Raw genomic sequence first — 18,305 nt, forward strand, 5'->3', positions numbered from 1 at the left:
TCGTGTTGTATTGTTTTTTTGTTGTATTGTTTCATTGTTTTGATGTATCGTTGTGTTGTATTGTTTTTTTGTTTTTTTGTTGTATTCTTGTATCATTGTTTTGTTATACTGTTTTGTTGTTCTGTTGTATAATTGCATCGTTGTTTTGTTCCATCAATGTATTGTTATTTTTGTTGTATCATTGTTTCGTTGTTTTGTTGTATTGTTTTGCTGTTTTGTTGTATTATTTTATCATTGTTTTGTTGTATTGTTGTATCATTGTTTTGTTGTATCATTGCATCGTTGTTTTGTTGTATCATTATATCAATGTTTTGTCGTATTGTTGGAGCAGCCTGTGGTAAAAATGAATGAGGTTAAGACCTCAGAGGCCTCAGTGGGAGTCACAGTGATTTTCAGTGATTACTATTCCAGACAGTTTACCTGCTTGGACTTGATATTCTCAGATCTTTGATGAGCTTATACAAAATGTCTTTTTATCACAGATAATAATGAAGTTAGTGATATTCTGACAGTTTATTTGCTGAAGTCAAACTCAGATCTATAAATCCTCCTCCTGCCTCTGTCATGTCTTTAAAACCTACTAAACACTAACTCTTTACAACTCTTCTTCATCTTTTAATGTTTTTTTTTTCTATGAAAAATTTCGTAACTTTGGTCTGAGAAGGGTTGCACAAATAAAGATTATTATTATTAGTAGTAGTAGTATCATGTTTTTGTGTGAAAAGTTGCTAAAACGCACCACACTGGAAGCAGAGTAGGATTTTCTAGCACTGTAAGTGTCTTAAGATGTAAAATCTAAGATCAAATACAAAAAAAAACAATAAAAAAAGAAGAAAAGCTAAGAAGAGCTACGTTAGAAAACCACATAAAACTATAAAAACGTGTTAAAGGAGAAGTCCTCATTCATGCCTCCTGGAAATAAACTTTTGATTAAAACAATTCAAAATGCTTCTGTTGGACTTAATTACTTATATGGTTATAAAGAATAAAGATGAAATGTAATGTTTTATTTCATTGAAACGTCTTGCAGCAGGACTGTTTACGTCGTTCGTCCTGACCAGTGATCAGTGTTCAGCTCTTAAGGGAACAGGGTGTCTCACCTGTGCAGATTCTACCACATGGGCAAAGTATCATACAAATAACATTTTTAGTTTTGCAGGTAATAAACTCCTTAATCCTGCACATTTCTATTTAAATGTTCTTTGTAATGTGTTGTATGAAGATCCTGATCAGGGCTGCAAGCTGAAAGACGTCAGTCAGACAGTAAAGTTCATTTCTACAGAGGCAATGTGAGTTTGTCTTTAAATTCTGCACAAAATCAGTCACAAAAATGATCAAAATCATCTCTTAATAATCTGATAGTCATCAATAAGATGAGATAAAATAAGATAATCCTTTATTATTCCATAGCAGGGAAATTTGCAGTGTTACAGCAGCAAAGGGGACAGCACAATAACAAGAGCATCAGTATAATAAAAAATAAGTAAACAAAGCAATTAACAAAACTAGACCTGCAGGCAGATATTAACGGGGTCCATGCCCACCCATGCAGTTTGCACCCAGCAGCCCATTGAGGCAATGACAGTCACACCTGCAGGTCCATGGGCGCAATACAAGTCTCATGTTGTCAGCCGCACAGGTGGAGAACATTTCACCAAAGCTAGAATGTTTCTGCAGGGTATTCCAGCAGGGTATTCAAGAAAGCATGGTTAAATTAGCCTGGCAGAAACTCTGGACTTGGGGTCAAGTAAGCCTGTTGCGATTTACACCAAGTTCTGGGGTAAGTGATCTTACGCATAATCATGAGGGTCCTTAGATGGACCCTCATGATTATGCGTAACAATATATGCAGATTGGACTTCAACCAAAAATGATTTTGAAAAGGTTGTTTTGCATATTTTTAAACTTTGTGTAAAAGTGCGACACGCCAATATACACCAAATTTCACACAGAACCTCGGTGTGGCATGGCAAACTAGCGGTCCAAGTTCTGTGTCAGTCGGACAGACCTATGTAAAGATACAACATCACTTTTTTTGTATGAGCAAAAGTTTTTCCTTTGTAACCTCTGCATTGGAGTAACAAAATTCTTTCAGTAACTTGTGATCAGAGAGTACATAGATGATTCATGCAAATTTTCATGCAGATCGCACTTACAGCCTTGGAGTAGTTTGGAAATTTTGTTTGAACATGTTTCATGATTTTTCAACTAAAGCGCATCCTAGTGGCTGATTCGCGCCAAATTTTGCACAGAGCCTCAGTGGACCATGGGAAACTACTGAGCTGAATTTAATGTTAATAGGAGTGATTGTTCACAAGATATGCAACACTTCCTGTTTCGATTGCAACCCGGTAGGAAGTTGTTCCTTTATTAGTTGCACATTCTTTTAATAGCTTCTGATCATGGGAGTCCTTAGATTCTATGTGCAAAGTTTTGTGTAGATTGGACTCACAACAAAGGAGTCGTTTAAAAAGTAGGTTTTTTGTATTTTCCAATTTTGCAAAAGAAAAAAAAATATTGGTGGAATTGGGTGTGGCTAATATCATGAAATTAGTTAAATTCAGGGAACACCTGCATGTGTGGTTTTTGAACGTGCAATGTACTACAGACAGTGACAAATTAAAGGAATGGCTTTAAGCAGTTAGGACAGATGATTCATAAATACATGACCTGCTCCTTTAATGAATAATTTACCAGGATTTAATGAATAAATGAAAGATATTTAACAGACAATGTGTTTTAGTTCAGGGACAGCTCTGTATGGAAGGAAGCAAAGAGAGAGAGAGAGAGAGAGAGAGAGAGAGAGAGAGAGAGATAAACAAACAAACAGAAAAGGAAAGAAGAATAAAGAATAAAGGAAAAACAAGAAAGGAAAGAAAGCAGAAAAGAAAGGACAGAGGGAAAGAAGGAATAAAACATGTTTGACTGAAGAGTAGAGGAATAGTTTGTGTAGTTGTTCTTTTGTTTGTTTCTGCCATGCTGCTGGTCTGAAGGAAAGTTGCAGGAGGTTTAGATTTATTTACATCTACAGATTATTTACTTACAGATGTGAAGGAGTTTCTACAGAGGGACTGAAAACTGTTCATGGGACATAGACATCTCCTATAAACTGAATAATTTGGAGTAAAAATAAAGATAAAGCTTCATTTGACAGCTCTCTGCTTCACCAAATGTTCCTCCAAACGTTGATGTTATGCAATAATGATTAAAGGCAAGTTTGTCTATGTTTGTTCCATTTTATGGAAGCAATAATGTCTAAAATGATTTTAATCTTATAATCACCTGAACCTGTAACTATAAAATTTAATCACACCTGAATACTTTATGTTACGTTTTAAGTATCTCAGAAATTACAGCAAGGGAATATTTTACTTTGAAAATCAGCTGTTTAGATTCATATGTTGTGAAGTTCCCGCTCTGTGACAACTTAATGTTGCACACTTTCAGAATCTTTATTTCTTCTTGATAAATATTTTTTAAGCTTCACAAATTCAGAAAATTAGCTCAGTTGAAGTCCAGAGGCCAGATGAATATAATTCTGTACACTCAAAGACAGAAATATACAGACACTTTTTGTCAGATTTGTCAGATTTACAAACGCATTTACACCTGGTTCTGTTCTTTAGGTCTCAGTCAATGTGGAAGTCTGTGCCATGCACAAGCTTGGTTTCCCCTCCCACGGTTCACCATAATTTTTAGACATTGTCCCTCATTTTCAGAGGCTCAAAACTAATTTGACAATCCAACATAATTATAAATATAAGGATTATTCTTAATACTTGGATGAAAATCCTTTGCAGTCAATGACTGCCTGAAATCTGGAACCCCTGGACGTCACCAAATGCGGAGTTTCCTCCCTTGAGATGCTCTGCCAGGCCTTTACTGCAGCCGCCTTCAGTTGCTTCTTGTTTGTGGGTCTTTCTGCCCTGAGGTTTGTCTTCAGTAAGTGAAGATCATGTTCTGTTGACTTGAGGTCAGGTGACTGACTTGGCCATCGAAGAATATTAAATTTCTTTGGCTTGAGAAGCTCTTGTGTTGCTTTTGCAGTATGTTGTGGGTCATAATTGATCTTGTACTGTGAAGAAGCGTCCAGTCAGTTTTGAGCAGATTCGGCTGCTCCTAAAAGTTCTGCCATCTGTCTGATAGGTATGTTTTGGTTTTTCAGTCTAATGATGACCTCCTCCAATTGCATCGACACCTGTTTGGACTGCATATTCAGAGTTCCCATTAACAGCTACTAAATGCAATTTCAACATTTGGAATCAACTCAAGACCTTTTATCTGCATAATATGTCATGAGGAAACAGGCCACACTTGAACATGAAACTGATTGTCAGTCTATTGTCCAATTACTTTTGGGTATATGTATAAAAATGGCTGTAATTCCTAAACACTTAATGCAATATTTTTGCTAAACTCCCTTGAATTAAAGCTGAAAGTCTACACTTCAGACACTCTACACTCTACTGGTGTAGAGAGGCAAAATCGAAAATTTTGTCACTGTTCAAATACTTGACTGTATACCTGACTGTATTTAACGTCAGAAGGATGATCCCTGATTCATTTTTAGCACTCATGTTGAAAGAGACTTCACAAAGTGCTTCTCAATTCAGGATAACATGAAAAGGTCATTGACAGGGAAATGTTAGCAGAATGTAAACAGAAACAATCATAAAACTCATCACTCATAAATATTGAATTCAAGTTTATAAATACAACTTTGATATTCTACAGAACGCTGTGTAGTCTGAAAAACTAGTAACACAATCAGGGACATTGGCAAAAAACCTGAGCAATGTTTTACTATAAGATCATGTGTCATACCTTATATTTAATTAGCTCCTCATATCAGCTGCAGCTGGCACTAGAAAACTGTGTGTACAGGGGTCTGAAATCCACTTTTATAAATACCAGTATATGTGTTGAAAATGCTGGATGCATGGTTTTTGAATGTACACATGGTTTATACATACACTAAAATTCAAGATGTGAAATTTGTAAACATAAGGGATACTGATGATAATAAATCGAGCATGGATGGAATGAGGATGTCGATTTTCGAAATAAGATATTTCAGTGATATAGATTCAATGATTCACTCAGTATGACGTAGATTGGTTCCAGAGACTGAACTCTGACGCCGAGAGGCTCTGATATGACAAACACAACTCCGTGCTGAACAATATGGAGAAAAAAATAGCAGTAAAGCTTTATTTTACATTTCTGTGGTTTGCTAAAAATAAACTGAATATGCTTGAAAAGGCTGATGCATGCGGTGATAGTTTTGGGGAGAACTTTCAATCAGATTCATTCAATTTTATTTATTTTTGTTAATTTTAGACAATTTTACAACTATGGAGATGTTTACAACAGATAAATGAATATTTATATGGCTTTAAATGGATCTCAGCTCTGAAAAAAGTCAAAAACATTTTAGTCTCCCCACAGCTGTGTGTGTGGTGTTTCAACTCTTACTTGAAATGACCATCTTACAGACATTGCAGCCGTCATCTTTCTTCATGAAATGAACCCACAATGCTTCCACTACAATCCACCCTACTTTAAACAGTTTGCTCCATTTGTGAGTCTAAGAATAAGTTGACCTATACAGAACAGAATGAGGTATAAACAAACAATATTTATTTAATAGAATATTTTCTATAGAATCTTAAGATAAGTGAATATTAACATTGACATAAATAAGAAATTGGAGAAAATATAACATGTAGAAAATGATAAAATTTAACATTGACTTTAGGCTCTGCTGCCTGGTAATTAGTCTAGTCCTCACAATATTATACAATTAGCTTTGGCTATACAATGTAAACACAAGCCTTTAGGCTATAGCTGCAACTTTATTATTCATTTTATCAACTGCATGCGGCCCATTCTTACTGGTTCCCCGAGATTTCCTTTTATACATTTTCAAATATGAAATATTATTTATACTGTGGCTTGGCTGAATACTTGATTGTTATTAATTACTAAGAGATGTGCATCCATACTGCCCAGTATGAACAGCTAATCAGCATTTTAAATTCAATATTTAATCAATAGTCAGTGTCAATCCATTGCTTTCCATCTTGCATTAGTCCAGTGTTGTAACTGAACCTTGACTGAGAGATTAGAGAATCATTGCGCCTATGAGGTGCTCCATCACGCCCATATATCGTATATGGGCGTTATATATATATATCGGCGTGGGAACGCATGTTCATATGCCAATTGAGACACCAAGAGACACACTGTCCAGTGAGGTTAGCGAGATAGCCATATTGAGACATATACACTTAAACTTAATATTACTGTTCCTGCTGTTCCCCCAGCTCACGCTCATGATGATTTTTTTTTTCTTTTTGTGACTAGAAGGATGGTTCCGCTTCATCCTCTCATCAGTGTTGTAAACACTGGCTGCAGTCGAGTATTCCTTTTTGCTTAGGAAGGTTCCTAACTGAGTGAAATGACCTGGAAGTATCAGCCATGATCAGAGCTGGTTGAATTCTCTAAATGCTAAGGAAAGGAGCTCAAAGCTTCCTGTCTTATTTCCTTTAGCACATGATACACTGGACCATCCTTTACTAAAGGAAAGGAGATAATACTGTTCCACAATTCCTCGCCGCAGCAGCGGCATTTAAAGAGATGCACCATTCAGCCCTTCACGAAAACAAATGATCATGACCAACAAGGGATGCAGATCATCATGTAAGTTATCGTTACTTATTAACTTTAGACTATGTTAAACAATGGAACTATGAACATTACATTGCTGTTTTAAAATTATCAAAATGAAGTTTGTTATATCTTCGTTTTGAGTGCTTTTGTATTGCCAGCCTTTAGGAATATCATTAATTCACTGTACTTCAGTTACAGATGCTGAAACCCTTGCCTCAATAAATGAAAGGGTGGGAGAAGTATACAGATCCTTTACTTAAGTAGAAGTACCAAAAAAAGTACAGGCAATGTCAAAATATTCCATTACAAGTAAAGGTCCTGCATGGAAAAATCATACTAAAGTAAAAGCACATAAGTATTAGCAGCAAAATGTACGTAAGGTATTAACGCAAAAGTATTGGTTGGGTTCCTCTGAGTGTCTTTCAAGAAAAAGTCATATGAGACATTTTTAGCCAGATTATGTTTTTAATTCCACATGTTTGAAACTTATAAATGATATGTACAGTAGTAGAGTTGTTGGCCCAACATATTATGCCTATCCTGCATGAATTTAGCAGTTATTTTCATACATTTGTACTAACTGGGATTCAGGTGGATAAATATGAGCGGAAAGCAGGGTGAATGTATGCAGCCATTCTCAATGTGACAACCATTCTGTTTCACTATTTGTTTTTTATTTAAATTCCAGCCTTGGTAATGAAGTAGTATTTTTCCCCAGGCTGTCCACATTCATATAGCCTGCATTAAACAACAAGGTAAGAACGCACGGGACGAAGTATCTAAGATACGCTTATTGTAGTCCATCTTTGGAACATTGTAATTTCCCCATGGCAGACCCATGTCAGTAACATCCGCCATCGCATAATTACGTAGCTTAGTGTAAGTGCAATTGGATTCTCTTAGCACTGCGGTTGCCTTTTCCTAATTCCTCATGAATTCGCCTTCACATCTCTCTTTGACCTCATGACATTTTCCATTGAGGTCAAGGAAAAGTGGTTAGAAAAAGGAGATTTTTTTAAACTTTTTGACCGCTAACACTGACACCTGCTTTGAGCTGAGGGGGAGCTGGGGCCCTTGCGTAATTTGCGCGGCTTTATCAAACTCGTGCAGTGACTGTAGCAATAGGTCTGCCCAGCTCTGACTGTCACAAAAACATGCCGGCATTGATAAAAGGAATTGATAAGCTCACAGGCATACATTTCCAATGGTTTGGACAATTTGGAACCCATTCTCAACTGGAACTGGTTCTCGATTCCCATCCCTAGTAACTACCTCATAACATTGTGTCTGTTTACCAATAATTTATATGACATTACACAGCTCTCTCCAGGAAACTTCACTGGAAATGAATCAGAAATTACAGCACCTGTAAAATAAATATCACCGACTGTTGGATACTTTTGGTGGGTGTAAAACACAAACTGAAGCTCCTGAAACTTGAGACAAACCTAAAGGAGAAAGCAAACAAAAAGTTGTAGTAAAATTTTGAAGAGTTTTAATAGGACCTAATGTGACATTTTGTAGTTTTTGAAGGTTGACGACAGAAAACACACTAATGATCCACTGTGGGGCAGTAAAATCAGGAGGTAAAAAAAAAAAAATTTAAAATCCATCCATAGACAGGGTCCTATCTGTCTGAAAAATGTTTTAAATGTTTTTAAATGTTTTTTTTGTTTGTTTTTTTTTGACGTCTGCAGTATTTCCTGCCTCGGCAGCGACACTGTTGCGTCCAGAGTTGCAGTCAGTTTATTAACTGGACACTACAGGGTCAGTGTGGAGTAAACAGCTGTAATGTCTGCAGTATTTCCTGCCTCAGTGGTGGGATTGTTTGGACATTTTGCGTCCACCTTGGCAACAGCATTGCTCCTTGGTCAGTTGATGAAGTCGCCTGCAGAGCTGGGGTCAGCTGATGAAGTTGGCTGCAGTGTTGCAGTCAGTTGATGAAGTCGGCGGACAGGGTGTGGCTGCAGCGGGCGGAGCGCACCTTGAGCTCGTGGTAACACTGGACAAAGCTGTGGTAGATGAAGGTGATGGGCAGTGCCAGCAGCACAATGCCGCTCACCACACATAGGCCGCCCAGCACGCGGCCTGCCACCGTCACCGGGTACATGTCACCATATCCCACCGTCGTCATGGAGATAATGACCCACCAGCAGGCGGCGGGGATGCTGGCATAGTCTTGGTTTCCAGCCTCCAGGTCCAGGCCGTGTTCAAGCAGCTGGGCCAGCGCGCTGAAGATCGCCATAGCGACACAGACGAAGACCAGCAGCATCACCATCTCGCGGTAGCAGCGCCGCAGCGTCAGGCCAAGAGTCTGCAGGCCGAGGAAGTGACGCGCCAATTTGATCACCCAAAAGATCCGCATAATGCGCAAGACACGTAGCGTGACGCCTGCACGCTGTAGCTGAGAGTTTTCCCCCGTCAGGATCGTCACAGTAACGGAGATGTAGTACGGTGTGATGGCCAACAGGTCGATGATGTTCAGAGGACGACGGACAAATTCACACTTATCACGAGACACCAGGAAACGGACAATACACTCAGCTGTGAACCAACCAATGCAGACCGCCTCGATGATCCTGCAGGGTAGCAGCCAATCAGAGAGAGGGAGGATCAATCAGAAAGAGACAGAATCGGAGAGAGAGAGAGTCAAGATAGGCACCAATTAAGTTATAGACGAATAAGATGATCCAGGCAGAGTTAGAAATGTAAGACATGAAGGGATCACAGACAGAAACAAATATCACCTATAAACACATATTAAACACATATAAACTGTATCAACATGTATGTATGTACAGTAGGTATAGGTCTGTATACACCACAGTATGTGTACTCATGTGGTCTGAAATGTGTCCTACCTGTGCTGGTCCAGGGTCTCGGTGGCCTTCCAGTCCGGTAAGGTGCTGGCACACAGCATCACCATGGAGATGATCACAAACAGCACTGACACAGAGGCGAGGATCTGCGCCGCCAGTGAGGAAGTGGGCTCCTCAAATGTCCTCCTCATCCTCTCCAGCCAACGGCTCCGGTGCTCCTTGGGGCCCCGAGGTTCCTCCTCAGGGAAGAAATGGACAAAGCAGTCGGACATGCGGTCGTCGAGGCGTCGCTGGCAGCACGGCTGAAGGTCGGAGCTCTCCAGGCCCCAGTACAGCATCTCGTTGTAGAAGGACAGCTCGCACATGTGTGGTACGAGGCGCAGCTTGCCGTGTTGCACGTATAGCATGATGAAGCTGAAGGCCTCCGAGTGTCGGTCGAAGAAAAATTCGTTCCTGTCACGGTCGTAGTCATCGCAGAGCTCCAGCAGCTCACTCTCCGACACGCAGCGATGCAGCCGGCTGAGTCTGCTGAGAGGGAGGCGCTTCATCAGCTCCACGGAGAAGGAAAACCTGCGACCGCCAACATTCAGGGTGCAAAAACTGCTCCCAAACTTCATCTTATTTTAGCTTAAAAACAAAGAATGCTCCCAAAGTTCATCTTGAAAACAAAGACTGCTTCCAAATTTTGTCTTCTGTTAGCTTAAAAACTCAGCCTACTTTGAGACTACTTTTTGTGATAAAAACATGGACTGCTGTTTTCCATACCTCATTCTTTCCTTTGTGAGAACATCAGGCTGCTTACAGACTTTATCACTGCTTCTGAGTGTTATCCTTTGTCAATGAAACTTCCTTTTTGTGAATGTTAGAAACTCAACTTCCAAACTTTATTTTCTGTTAATGAAAGCTCCTATCTGTCTGAAACACCAGCTGCTGCTTCCTGGCTCTGTTGTCTGTTAGTCAAAAACTTCAAAGGTTATCTTCTGTTAAGGACACTGCAGGCAGCTTCCAAACTCCAGTTTGTCTGTTAAAAATTCATTCTGTGTCAAAACTTCTTCATCTGTTCATTAAAAAATGAAGCTGCTTCCAAACGTTACTGTCTGTCTTTTAAACTTCCAAACTCAGTTTTCTGTTAAAAATAAAAACAGGCTGCTGTTTCCAGGCTCCATCTTCCATCTCAAACAGAAGCTTTTCTGTCTCATCTCATCTTGACATTTTCATCTTCTTATAAAAACCTTGGTTGCTTCCAAACATATTTTCTTCTCAGCTTAAATAGGAAAAAAAATGTGTCAGTAACCAACAACAACATGAAGATTATTTCTGGTTTAACGACCAGTCGACTTCTGGCCTAGATTGATTTTAAATGATCTTATTCTCACTCTCTCTTTCACTGCATCATTGTATATTTTTAGTCAAACTAGGTGATACCGAATCAGATTTAAAACCCAAAGACAAAGTCTGTTTGAAGCAGATTACACTGAACTGCTGCAGTTTTAGACGAATGAACTCACTCAGAACCAACTGTGCTTTAACACCAACACACTGATTTAACACACCCTGTTTAAAAACTCACCAGATATGAAGATCGTCCTCACAGTGAAACCAGTACCTTTAAATCAACACTAACAGCAGGTACTTGGTTTTAAAGTCGGGATAAATCACATCTGTGGATCCCATTACACTTCTGGTTGGTTTCTTTTCTGTGCTGAATCTGAGACTGAAGAGAAGCATCACCACCTCCTCCTCCTCCTCCTCCTCCTCCGCCTCCTTCTGTCTGAGAGGAGGCAGAACAGAGTCGATGATTCCAACAGCAGTCAGTCTGAGCTGGAGAGCATTGGATTGATTCAGAAGCTGCATCCGATTCTCCCTTTTGTTTTTGGTTATTCTTTGTCCTCCTCAACTCACATCCTCTTCTTATTCCTTCCTACATTTCATTTTTCCTCCTCTTCTCTTCAGATCTGACGACCTCCATCATTGCTCCAAGTTACACCTTTAATCCACTTCATTATGACTTTGTGTGTGTGAACATCAAACAGCAGATCTGAATAATGAGTCAGATCTGATGAATTCATTAACAACGTGCAGAGTTTATTCAGTACAAACAGCTCCCTCTGCTGGAGGATTTTGTAAACCTCAAATCATCATCATTATCATAAGGTTAAGGTCAATTTGATTTAAATCTGTAAACATAAGGTTGATCTCTGTGTCTTCAGGGCTTCTCTGTTTCTCTCTTTATTTTTCTTTTGTCATTCAATTTTTCCTTTGCTAAGGACTAAATGGTATAAAAATCAAATCAATCTTGAACCAGGCAAAACCCCCAACTAAGGGGGGGGGGGGTTTGTATTTCTGCATACATAATACATCATCTGTGAGCTGAATAACCAATTAAGTAAGCCAAATCACCAATCAGACAATAACCAATTCATCAATAAAACTAACCAAAGGTACAATAATCAACAAAAAAGGTTTATCATAGCTATACTCAATATATGTTTCAGTTCAAATCAGGGTTGAGCAATAATCAATCAACATACAAAAGCAGGTCATCTTTTAGCAATCAATCACAAGTAAGCTGAATATAACAAGCATTCAATATAAGCACATTAAAAATATTAAAGTCAAAATCTGTTATAAAAATGGTAAAAAATTTTAAAATTGAATATAAAGAAAAAAGCTTAAAATATGACAAAAGAATAAATGCTTTCTAATCAATTAAAAATGCAATCAAAGAAATAATGAAAACGTGACTCAGTTTATTTTTATATAAATTTGGAATGCGATCTCAAATCAATCAGTATGTAATAAGAAAATATCACATCATTATCCATTGTGTAAAATTTTAATCTTTAAAGTAACTAGTAACTCTAGCTTTCAAATAAATAAGTAAGTACAATATTTCCCTCTGAAATGTCGTGAAGTGGAAATAAAAAGTAGCATTAAAATAGAAATACTAAAGTAAAGGTCAAGATCTAAGATGGTCTGACAAAAATAAGCATAATAAAGAAAAATGTAACTAAAGTTAAACTGTGATTTAGAAAACTAATGTGTTCTAATACATACACGAGTGAGAGCAGTTTATGCGTTTGAGTGTGTGTGATTTTTCAGAAGCAGTGGGACCATGTGTGTGCTTGCGCTTGCTTTGCCTTGCCCTGTATGTGTGCAGTCTGAGCCATCAGAGTTCATAGTTGTCATAGCAACCCCCCCCCACACACACACACACACACAGCAGACTCTCTGTAGCCTCTTTTAAACAGAGTTCACACTATATTGCCATTAATAAGACCCCTCATTATGCCGGCTTTGCTTGTTTACACCGAACCAAACCAAGCTGGCTTAATGCCTCAGCAGTGTGTGATTTTAGAAAGCATGCCAAATTTCCGTTGAAGTCTGTCCCCCCTTCAGATAGTGATTCCCTCCCGTTATAGTTGTGTTTCCCGTAGCACCTGTAGGGTTGGGTTCAGGTTAAGGTAAGGGGAAAAACAGATCATCGGGGAAACAGCACCGCTGTGCCGGCTGTCCCCTTTATACAGATATGGATCCTGCTCTGTGAAAACCTCAGCTGCCGGCATATTGCCGGAACAACAAGGAGGAGAAGGCTGTAGGCTGCCCATCCAATCAGAACTTAGAAGTGGTACTGGTATTTTCTGTGATATTTTTCCATTAGCTGAACCAAAACATTTTTTTCTTAACTTTGATTGGGTAGGCAAGACGCTTTCGGGTGGCGTGAGACCACCCCTGTGCATAGCCACCGCCGGCTTGGGTCCTCACACTGATTTATACTAGAGCCCCCACTTTCACACAAACATTACAACCTGCTGGGAGAGTTCACACATTATTTCTCATCAATCCTCTCAGTCATATGACAAACACAACAGCTCTGACTGGAGGAAACCCATCAAGCTTTGGGACAGCTTATTTACCTCAATACTAAATACACTCATCTGACGGTTTCCATGGCACAGTAGAAATGTTGTGGGCACTTTGAGCTGCAGTGTCGTTTCCTCGAAACGACATTCGCTAAGCTCTCTAGTCTTTTGGAGTGTCTGAAGACGAGAGGCATACACTTCATGTTGCCTTTTCCTTGGCTTTCTTTGGGGATGAGATCTGTTTTCACTTTCTGTTTGACTGACTTTGAAAAGCCCTTCCACATTTGAAATTTTCCCTTTTCTTCTAAGTCTACTATATTCAGTCAGAGCATGCAGAGGCAGCTCGTCCAATAGTCCAAAATGAATCATGTTACCTTGGCAGATGCTTTTGAATTCACCCCCACATCAGCTCCCAGAACCTTTCTCCCTTCATCTGTAGAGGACACACAGAGAGCAGAGCTGAAACCATCCGTCCAATCAATGATCAGCATGTCAACTGATAACTCATCAGCACTGATGCATCCTTTACATCATACCATCAGTCCAGTTGTAGTTACTCACTGTGACCACTGGAGGCCAGTGAAGATTTAACTATTCTACACCTCTTCCTTCCTGCTCCTCTTTTCTTCTTCATCTCTTTTTATACCTCAGTTTTTCCTCTTCTGCTTCCTCTTGTCCTTTTCAATCTTTTTCTCCCCTTCTCTCCTCATATTTTTCTTCTCCTCTCCTCCTCCTCTTCACCCTCATCCCCTTTTCCACTGACTACATCTTTCTGTCCTCCATTTTTTAACATCACATTATGCTCATTTGTCAGACGCATTTGTGCAAAGTGATTAACGATAAGTGGAAGAAGTATATCATCCAAAACTGGGAGTGTATCCCTTTGAAACAAACAACTAAGATCATGTTCAGTGTTACAGTACAAGTGCTTAGACATGTTTTTTTACCTCCTCCTGTCCTGAAAACAACAGGTGACAGCAGAGACCTGAAAACTGGGGTCCCTGTGTTCCTCAACTGACAGCAACTTAACACACCTTTTGTTGAAGCACTGTGACTGGCTTGGTATTCTGGCACAACAGCAGTTTTTACTTTAGTTGGTGTTTTTACAATGAAGGCTGACTCAAACCACACAAGGAAACATGCCCCCCTTTAACACAAAAAAGACCCACAACAAATCTCCAATAGAAAAAATGGCCCAGACATTTGAATTAGTAAAAGGTCGACTACAACCTGCTGATAAATGTGCAAGACAAAAAAATCTCTAAAAAAAAATGGTAAAAAGTCTGGCAGCAAAAGTTGCCAAACAGTTGCCATTAAATTACAGTAAAATACAATTTACCATTCTACAATAAACAACAATAAAGTCTTCTGGAGCTTTACGGTTTTAACTTTAGTGGAAATGCAATTCCTTCTCATTAGAAAACTTCTATAAAACATAAAAAAAATCAAAAGAATCCTGCATAGATCCATCTGAATTTGCAGCTGTTTCAGGCTGAACCCTTCTGATCAAGTATTTCTGATAAAGCCTAAAGAAGGGAAATAATCAGTCATCAATAATTCAACAACATGTAGATTTATGGACCTTCAGCCAGCCAGAGTTCTCCAAACATTGCAATCAAACAGGAAGTTCAGCACTGATCCAAACTCACATCAGCCAGAGACAAAGCAGAAAAGTCACTGTGGAAACAGGAAAGAAAGCAAACTTACCGTTGATTCACAAAGTCCAAAGTGTTGAAGTCAAAGACTCTTAAGCCACACCTGAGGAGAAAAAGCTCTGTGACAGGTGAGCTGATTCCTGGAAGGACTCAGGGCTCTGCCTACAACCGAAGCACACAGGTACGTTTTTTTTCTTTGTTGAGCCAACAGTTCAAACAGGCCTCTGTACAACATGACTTTAGTTTATTACAATACACCGGAGAGCATGACGACAAAAATACTGATACAGTCAAATAAATAAAATCAGAAGTAAAACCAATAAATAGTAAAGTATAATATAATTATATGATAGCTGAATAAAATATAAATACATAAAGTAACATAAAGTGTGTTACTAAAGTGTGAGAAAGGGTATTAGTCCAAATACAAATACCACTTACCAAATTTTATGAATTTAGTCTGACTTGCATTCAGAAAAAAGTTTGTTCAAAACCAACTCTTAAGAAATTTGAATAGGTTTTTCACAGATGCTGAATTTGAAAGATCCTGAAAGACACTTGTTTGAGCTGTGAGGAGGTTTCAGCTCACATAACATTTGATCCTGTAAACACAGTGGTGTTTGAAAAGTGGTTGAAAAGTTAAAAAAATCTCTTTCCTAACCACTTTTCCTTGACCTCAATGGAAAACCTCATGAAGTCAAGGAAAGATGTGAAGGGGAATTCATAAGGACTTAAGAAAAAGTAACTATGTTGCTAAGAGAATCTGACTGCACTCACAGTAGTCTATGTAATTATGCGCCAAAGAATGTCATTGAATGGGTTACCCTAGATTTTCTTCTGCAAGGAATTGTGGGACGGCATTATCTCCTTTCCTTCCATAAAGGATGGTCCAGTGTATCCTATGCTAAAGGAGATAAGATAGGAAGCACTGAAGCTCCTTTCCTTAGCATTTAGAGAATTCAACCAGGTCTCATCATGGCTGACACTTAGATACTTCCAGGTCATTTCTCACAGTTAGGAACCTTCCTAAGCAAAAAGGAATACTCAACATCGGCCTCAGTCCAACAAGTCAGACTACATACTTCATTCGTGAAACTCACACTGATGAAGGACAATACTCAGAGAAACTTCACTTTATCTGACGAAGTTGAACTTGAAGTGAAACATAACGCTTCTTTTCTACACAGACCTGCTCAGGACAGAAGAGAGCTGCACACTGATGAAGTTCATGGCTAAAAGTTCAGTAAGTGGACCTCTGACTGATTGAAACTTTTTTCTCTAGTTTCTGACTGATGTTCACAGTGACATGGTTGATTGTTTTGGTTGGAGAAGTGGTTGATTGTTGGATCAGGATCAATGGTGTTTAGATTTTTATTGATGAGGAGGGGAGGGTAGCAGAGAGTTTAGCACCAGGACCCAGCAGGGATCAGTGCATAAAAAGGGGCTGCATGCTCACAGGGGCCTTTTTTTCCTGCAGTGAAACTCACCTGAGAGACAGTAGCTGAGGATGGCCTCTGTTTGCTCTCGATTGCTGTCTCACTAGTCTGCTTAATTAATTGGAATGCTAACTGTGTACTAAGCTAACCAGCATGCTGTTTGGTTAGCTAAGCACATAAACCGAACAATATTCACCACATCTTGTTAATCCACGTAACAAACCAGCCAAACCACAGTTCACCTACATCATCTTTGCCAGCAACACACCAAACTGTAATCTGCTGTAAATTTATAGGATAAGCACGCAACCCGTTGACGTATAGTTAAAGGGTTTAAAAGAGGGAAACAGTTCAGTTCCTCAAGAAGATCAATGAGGATCTGTCTCCAGAGCAAAGCATCAACTTGTGCCACTGTCTGAATGACCTGAATGATCGCTCTCAAGAGAAGGCGATCCAACAGCACCTGAGTTTAGGAGGTCTCTCCAGACTGAATCTCTCTCCTGCTCTGTGGTCAGCTCTAGTCTTCATCTTGCTCTCATCAGAAAAAGATCTTGACATATTTGACCTGCATAAATACTCTGCTTCAGAGGAGGCTCTTCTCGGGATGCTGCCAGTGGTCAAAGGCTGAAATATATGCATTTAAATTGTTTGGTTTTTGACCAATTTTTAAAATTCAGGTCTGTTAGTTTTGTCTGAACTATAGTCCAATCTATTTTCCTCCTGATTGCACTTTAGTCCAAACCCAAGTTACAAAATCACATTTTCACAATAATTTTTTTCTTCATGTTAATTAATGTCTCCTCAGACTGTGTTTTTAACCATTTGAATACTAGTCATGAAGGTCTGTCATCAGTTCTCAGCTCCCAGTCCTCCCGTCTGAGAGAGCTGGAGCTGAGTAACAACAACCTCCAGGAGTTGGGAGTGAAGCTGCTGTCTGCTGGACTGGAGAGTCCAGGCTGTGCACTGGAAACTCTCAGGGACAGATTCATCAACCTGTTCAACTGATCACCATTTAAATCCTGATTTACATTATTGGATAAACTCGTAACCTGGAAAGATGGTCTCTGATTATATGATTTCAAAACACTGGTCTTTAGTTTGTTTCAGTCTTTTTACATGAACATATTTCTGTTGTTTTGATTCTTAATCACTCTCACATATCAAATAATGTAACAGTTTGTTCTGTGTGTTTGCAGGCTGTCAGGCTGTCAGATAACAGAGGAAGGCTGTGCTTCTCTGGCTTCAACCCTGAGATCCAAACTCTGCCATCTGAGAAAGCTGGACCTAAGCTACAATCATCCAGGAGACTCAGGAGTGAAGAAACCTTGAACAGAACCCGGCTCATGGTGGGGGGGCGTCTGCCCCGACCGACTGGGTTGAGAGAGAAAGAGAAACTGAATCTACTGACAAACTGAGAAGGAGAGAGATGATTTCATGATGAATAAATGTCAGCCAGGGGGGTATATATTCACCATGGTAACATGAAAACAGGGCTGCGGGATGCTGATGGGGGGTCAGACTGACAGACTGGTTTACTGTTTCCTGCTTCTGTTGGAAAATAAATGATCACTTGATTAAAAACAAGGCTGTGAAAGGCTGTGTGGAGATTTCATGTTTTCTAGTTTTTGGACTTTTTGCTGTCAGCCCATCTGTCTCATCAAAGAGATTTCATAAATAAATAATGAGAATAAACTTCCTCATGATTTATTTACTGTGAGTGCCTTACCGGGGATGAAGCTAAAAATGTAGTTTGTCCTGAGGGTGGCGCCAAAGGAAATGAAATGAGAGGAGGAGGAAACATGAGGAGGAGGAGATGTGAGGAGAGGAGGAGGTGGTAAGGTATGCTAGCACCATTTCTTG

At 39.3% G+C, this 18,305-nt stretch overlaps 1 protein-coding gene across 2 annotated transcripts; it reads right to left on the bottom strand.

Annotated features, from left to right (window-relative positions):
• Nucleotides 1–8,374: 8,374 nt before the first annotated feature.
• LOC120796610 (potassium voltage-gated channel subfamily G member 3-like) lies at nt 8,375–10,529 on the bottom strand. Of its 2 annotated transcripts, none has more exons than XM_040139622.1 (2): nt 9,534–10,529; nt 8,375–9,251 (listed from the first exon to the last, which is right to left on the bottom strand). In XM_040139622.1, the coding sequence occupies exons 1-2, from the start codon at nt 10,106–10,108 to the stop codon at nt 8,606–8,608; spliced, it is 1,221 nt and encodes a 406-aa protein (XP_039995556.1). In that variant the 5' UTR covers nt 10,109–10,529; the 3' UTR covers nt 8,375–8,605. The 2 variants fall into 2 exon arrangements, with proteins under 2 accessions (XP_039995556.1, XP_039995555.1); XM_040139621.1 differs by having other exon boundaries at nt 8,375–9,281; nt 9,531–10,529.
• Nucleotides 10,530–18,305: the final 7,776 nt, after the last annotated feature.

This window comes from Xiphias gladius, chromosome 11 (assembly GCF_016859285.1).
Source record: "Xiphias gladius isolate SHS-SW01 ecotype Sanya breed wild chromosome 11, ASM1685928v1, whole genome shotgun sequence".
Classification (NCBI taxonomy): domain Eukaryota; kingdom Metazoa; phylum Chordata; class Actinopteri; order Istiophoriformes; family Xiphiidae; genus Xiphias; species Xiphias gladius.

Excerpts from the sequence above, each read along its gene's own strand:
- LOC120796610 (XM_040139621.1), bottom strand. The coding sequence starts at position 10,108 with ATGAAGTTTGGGAGCAGTTTTTGCACCCTGAATGTTGGCGGTCGCAGG. Across the intron at positions 9,282-9,530 it reads ACCCTGGACCAGCACAGGTA|CCCTCTCTCTGATTGGCTGC; the intron begins GGACACATTTCA and ends CTGATTGATCCT.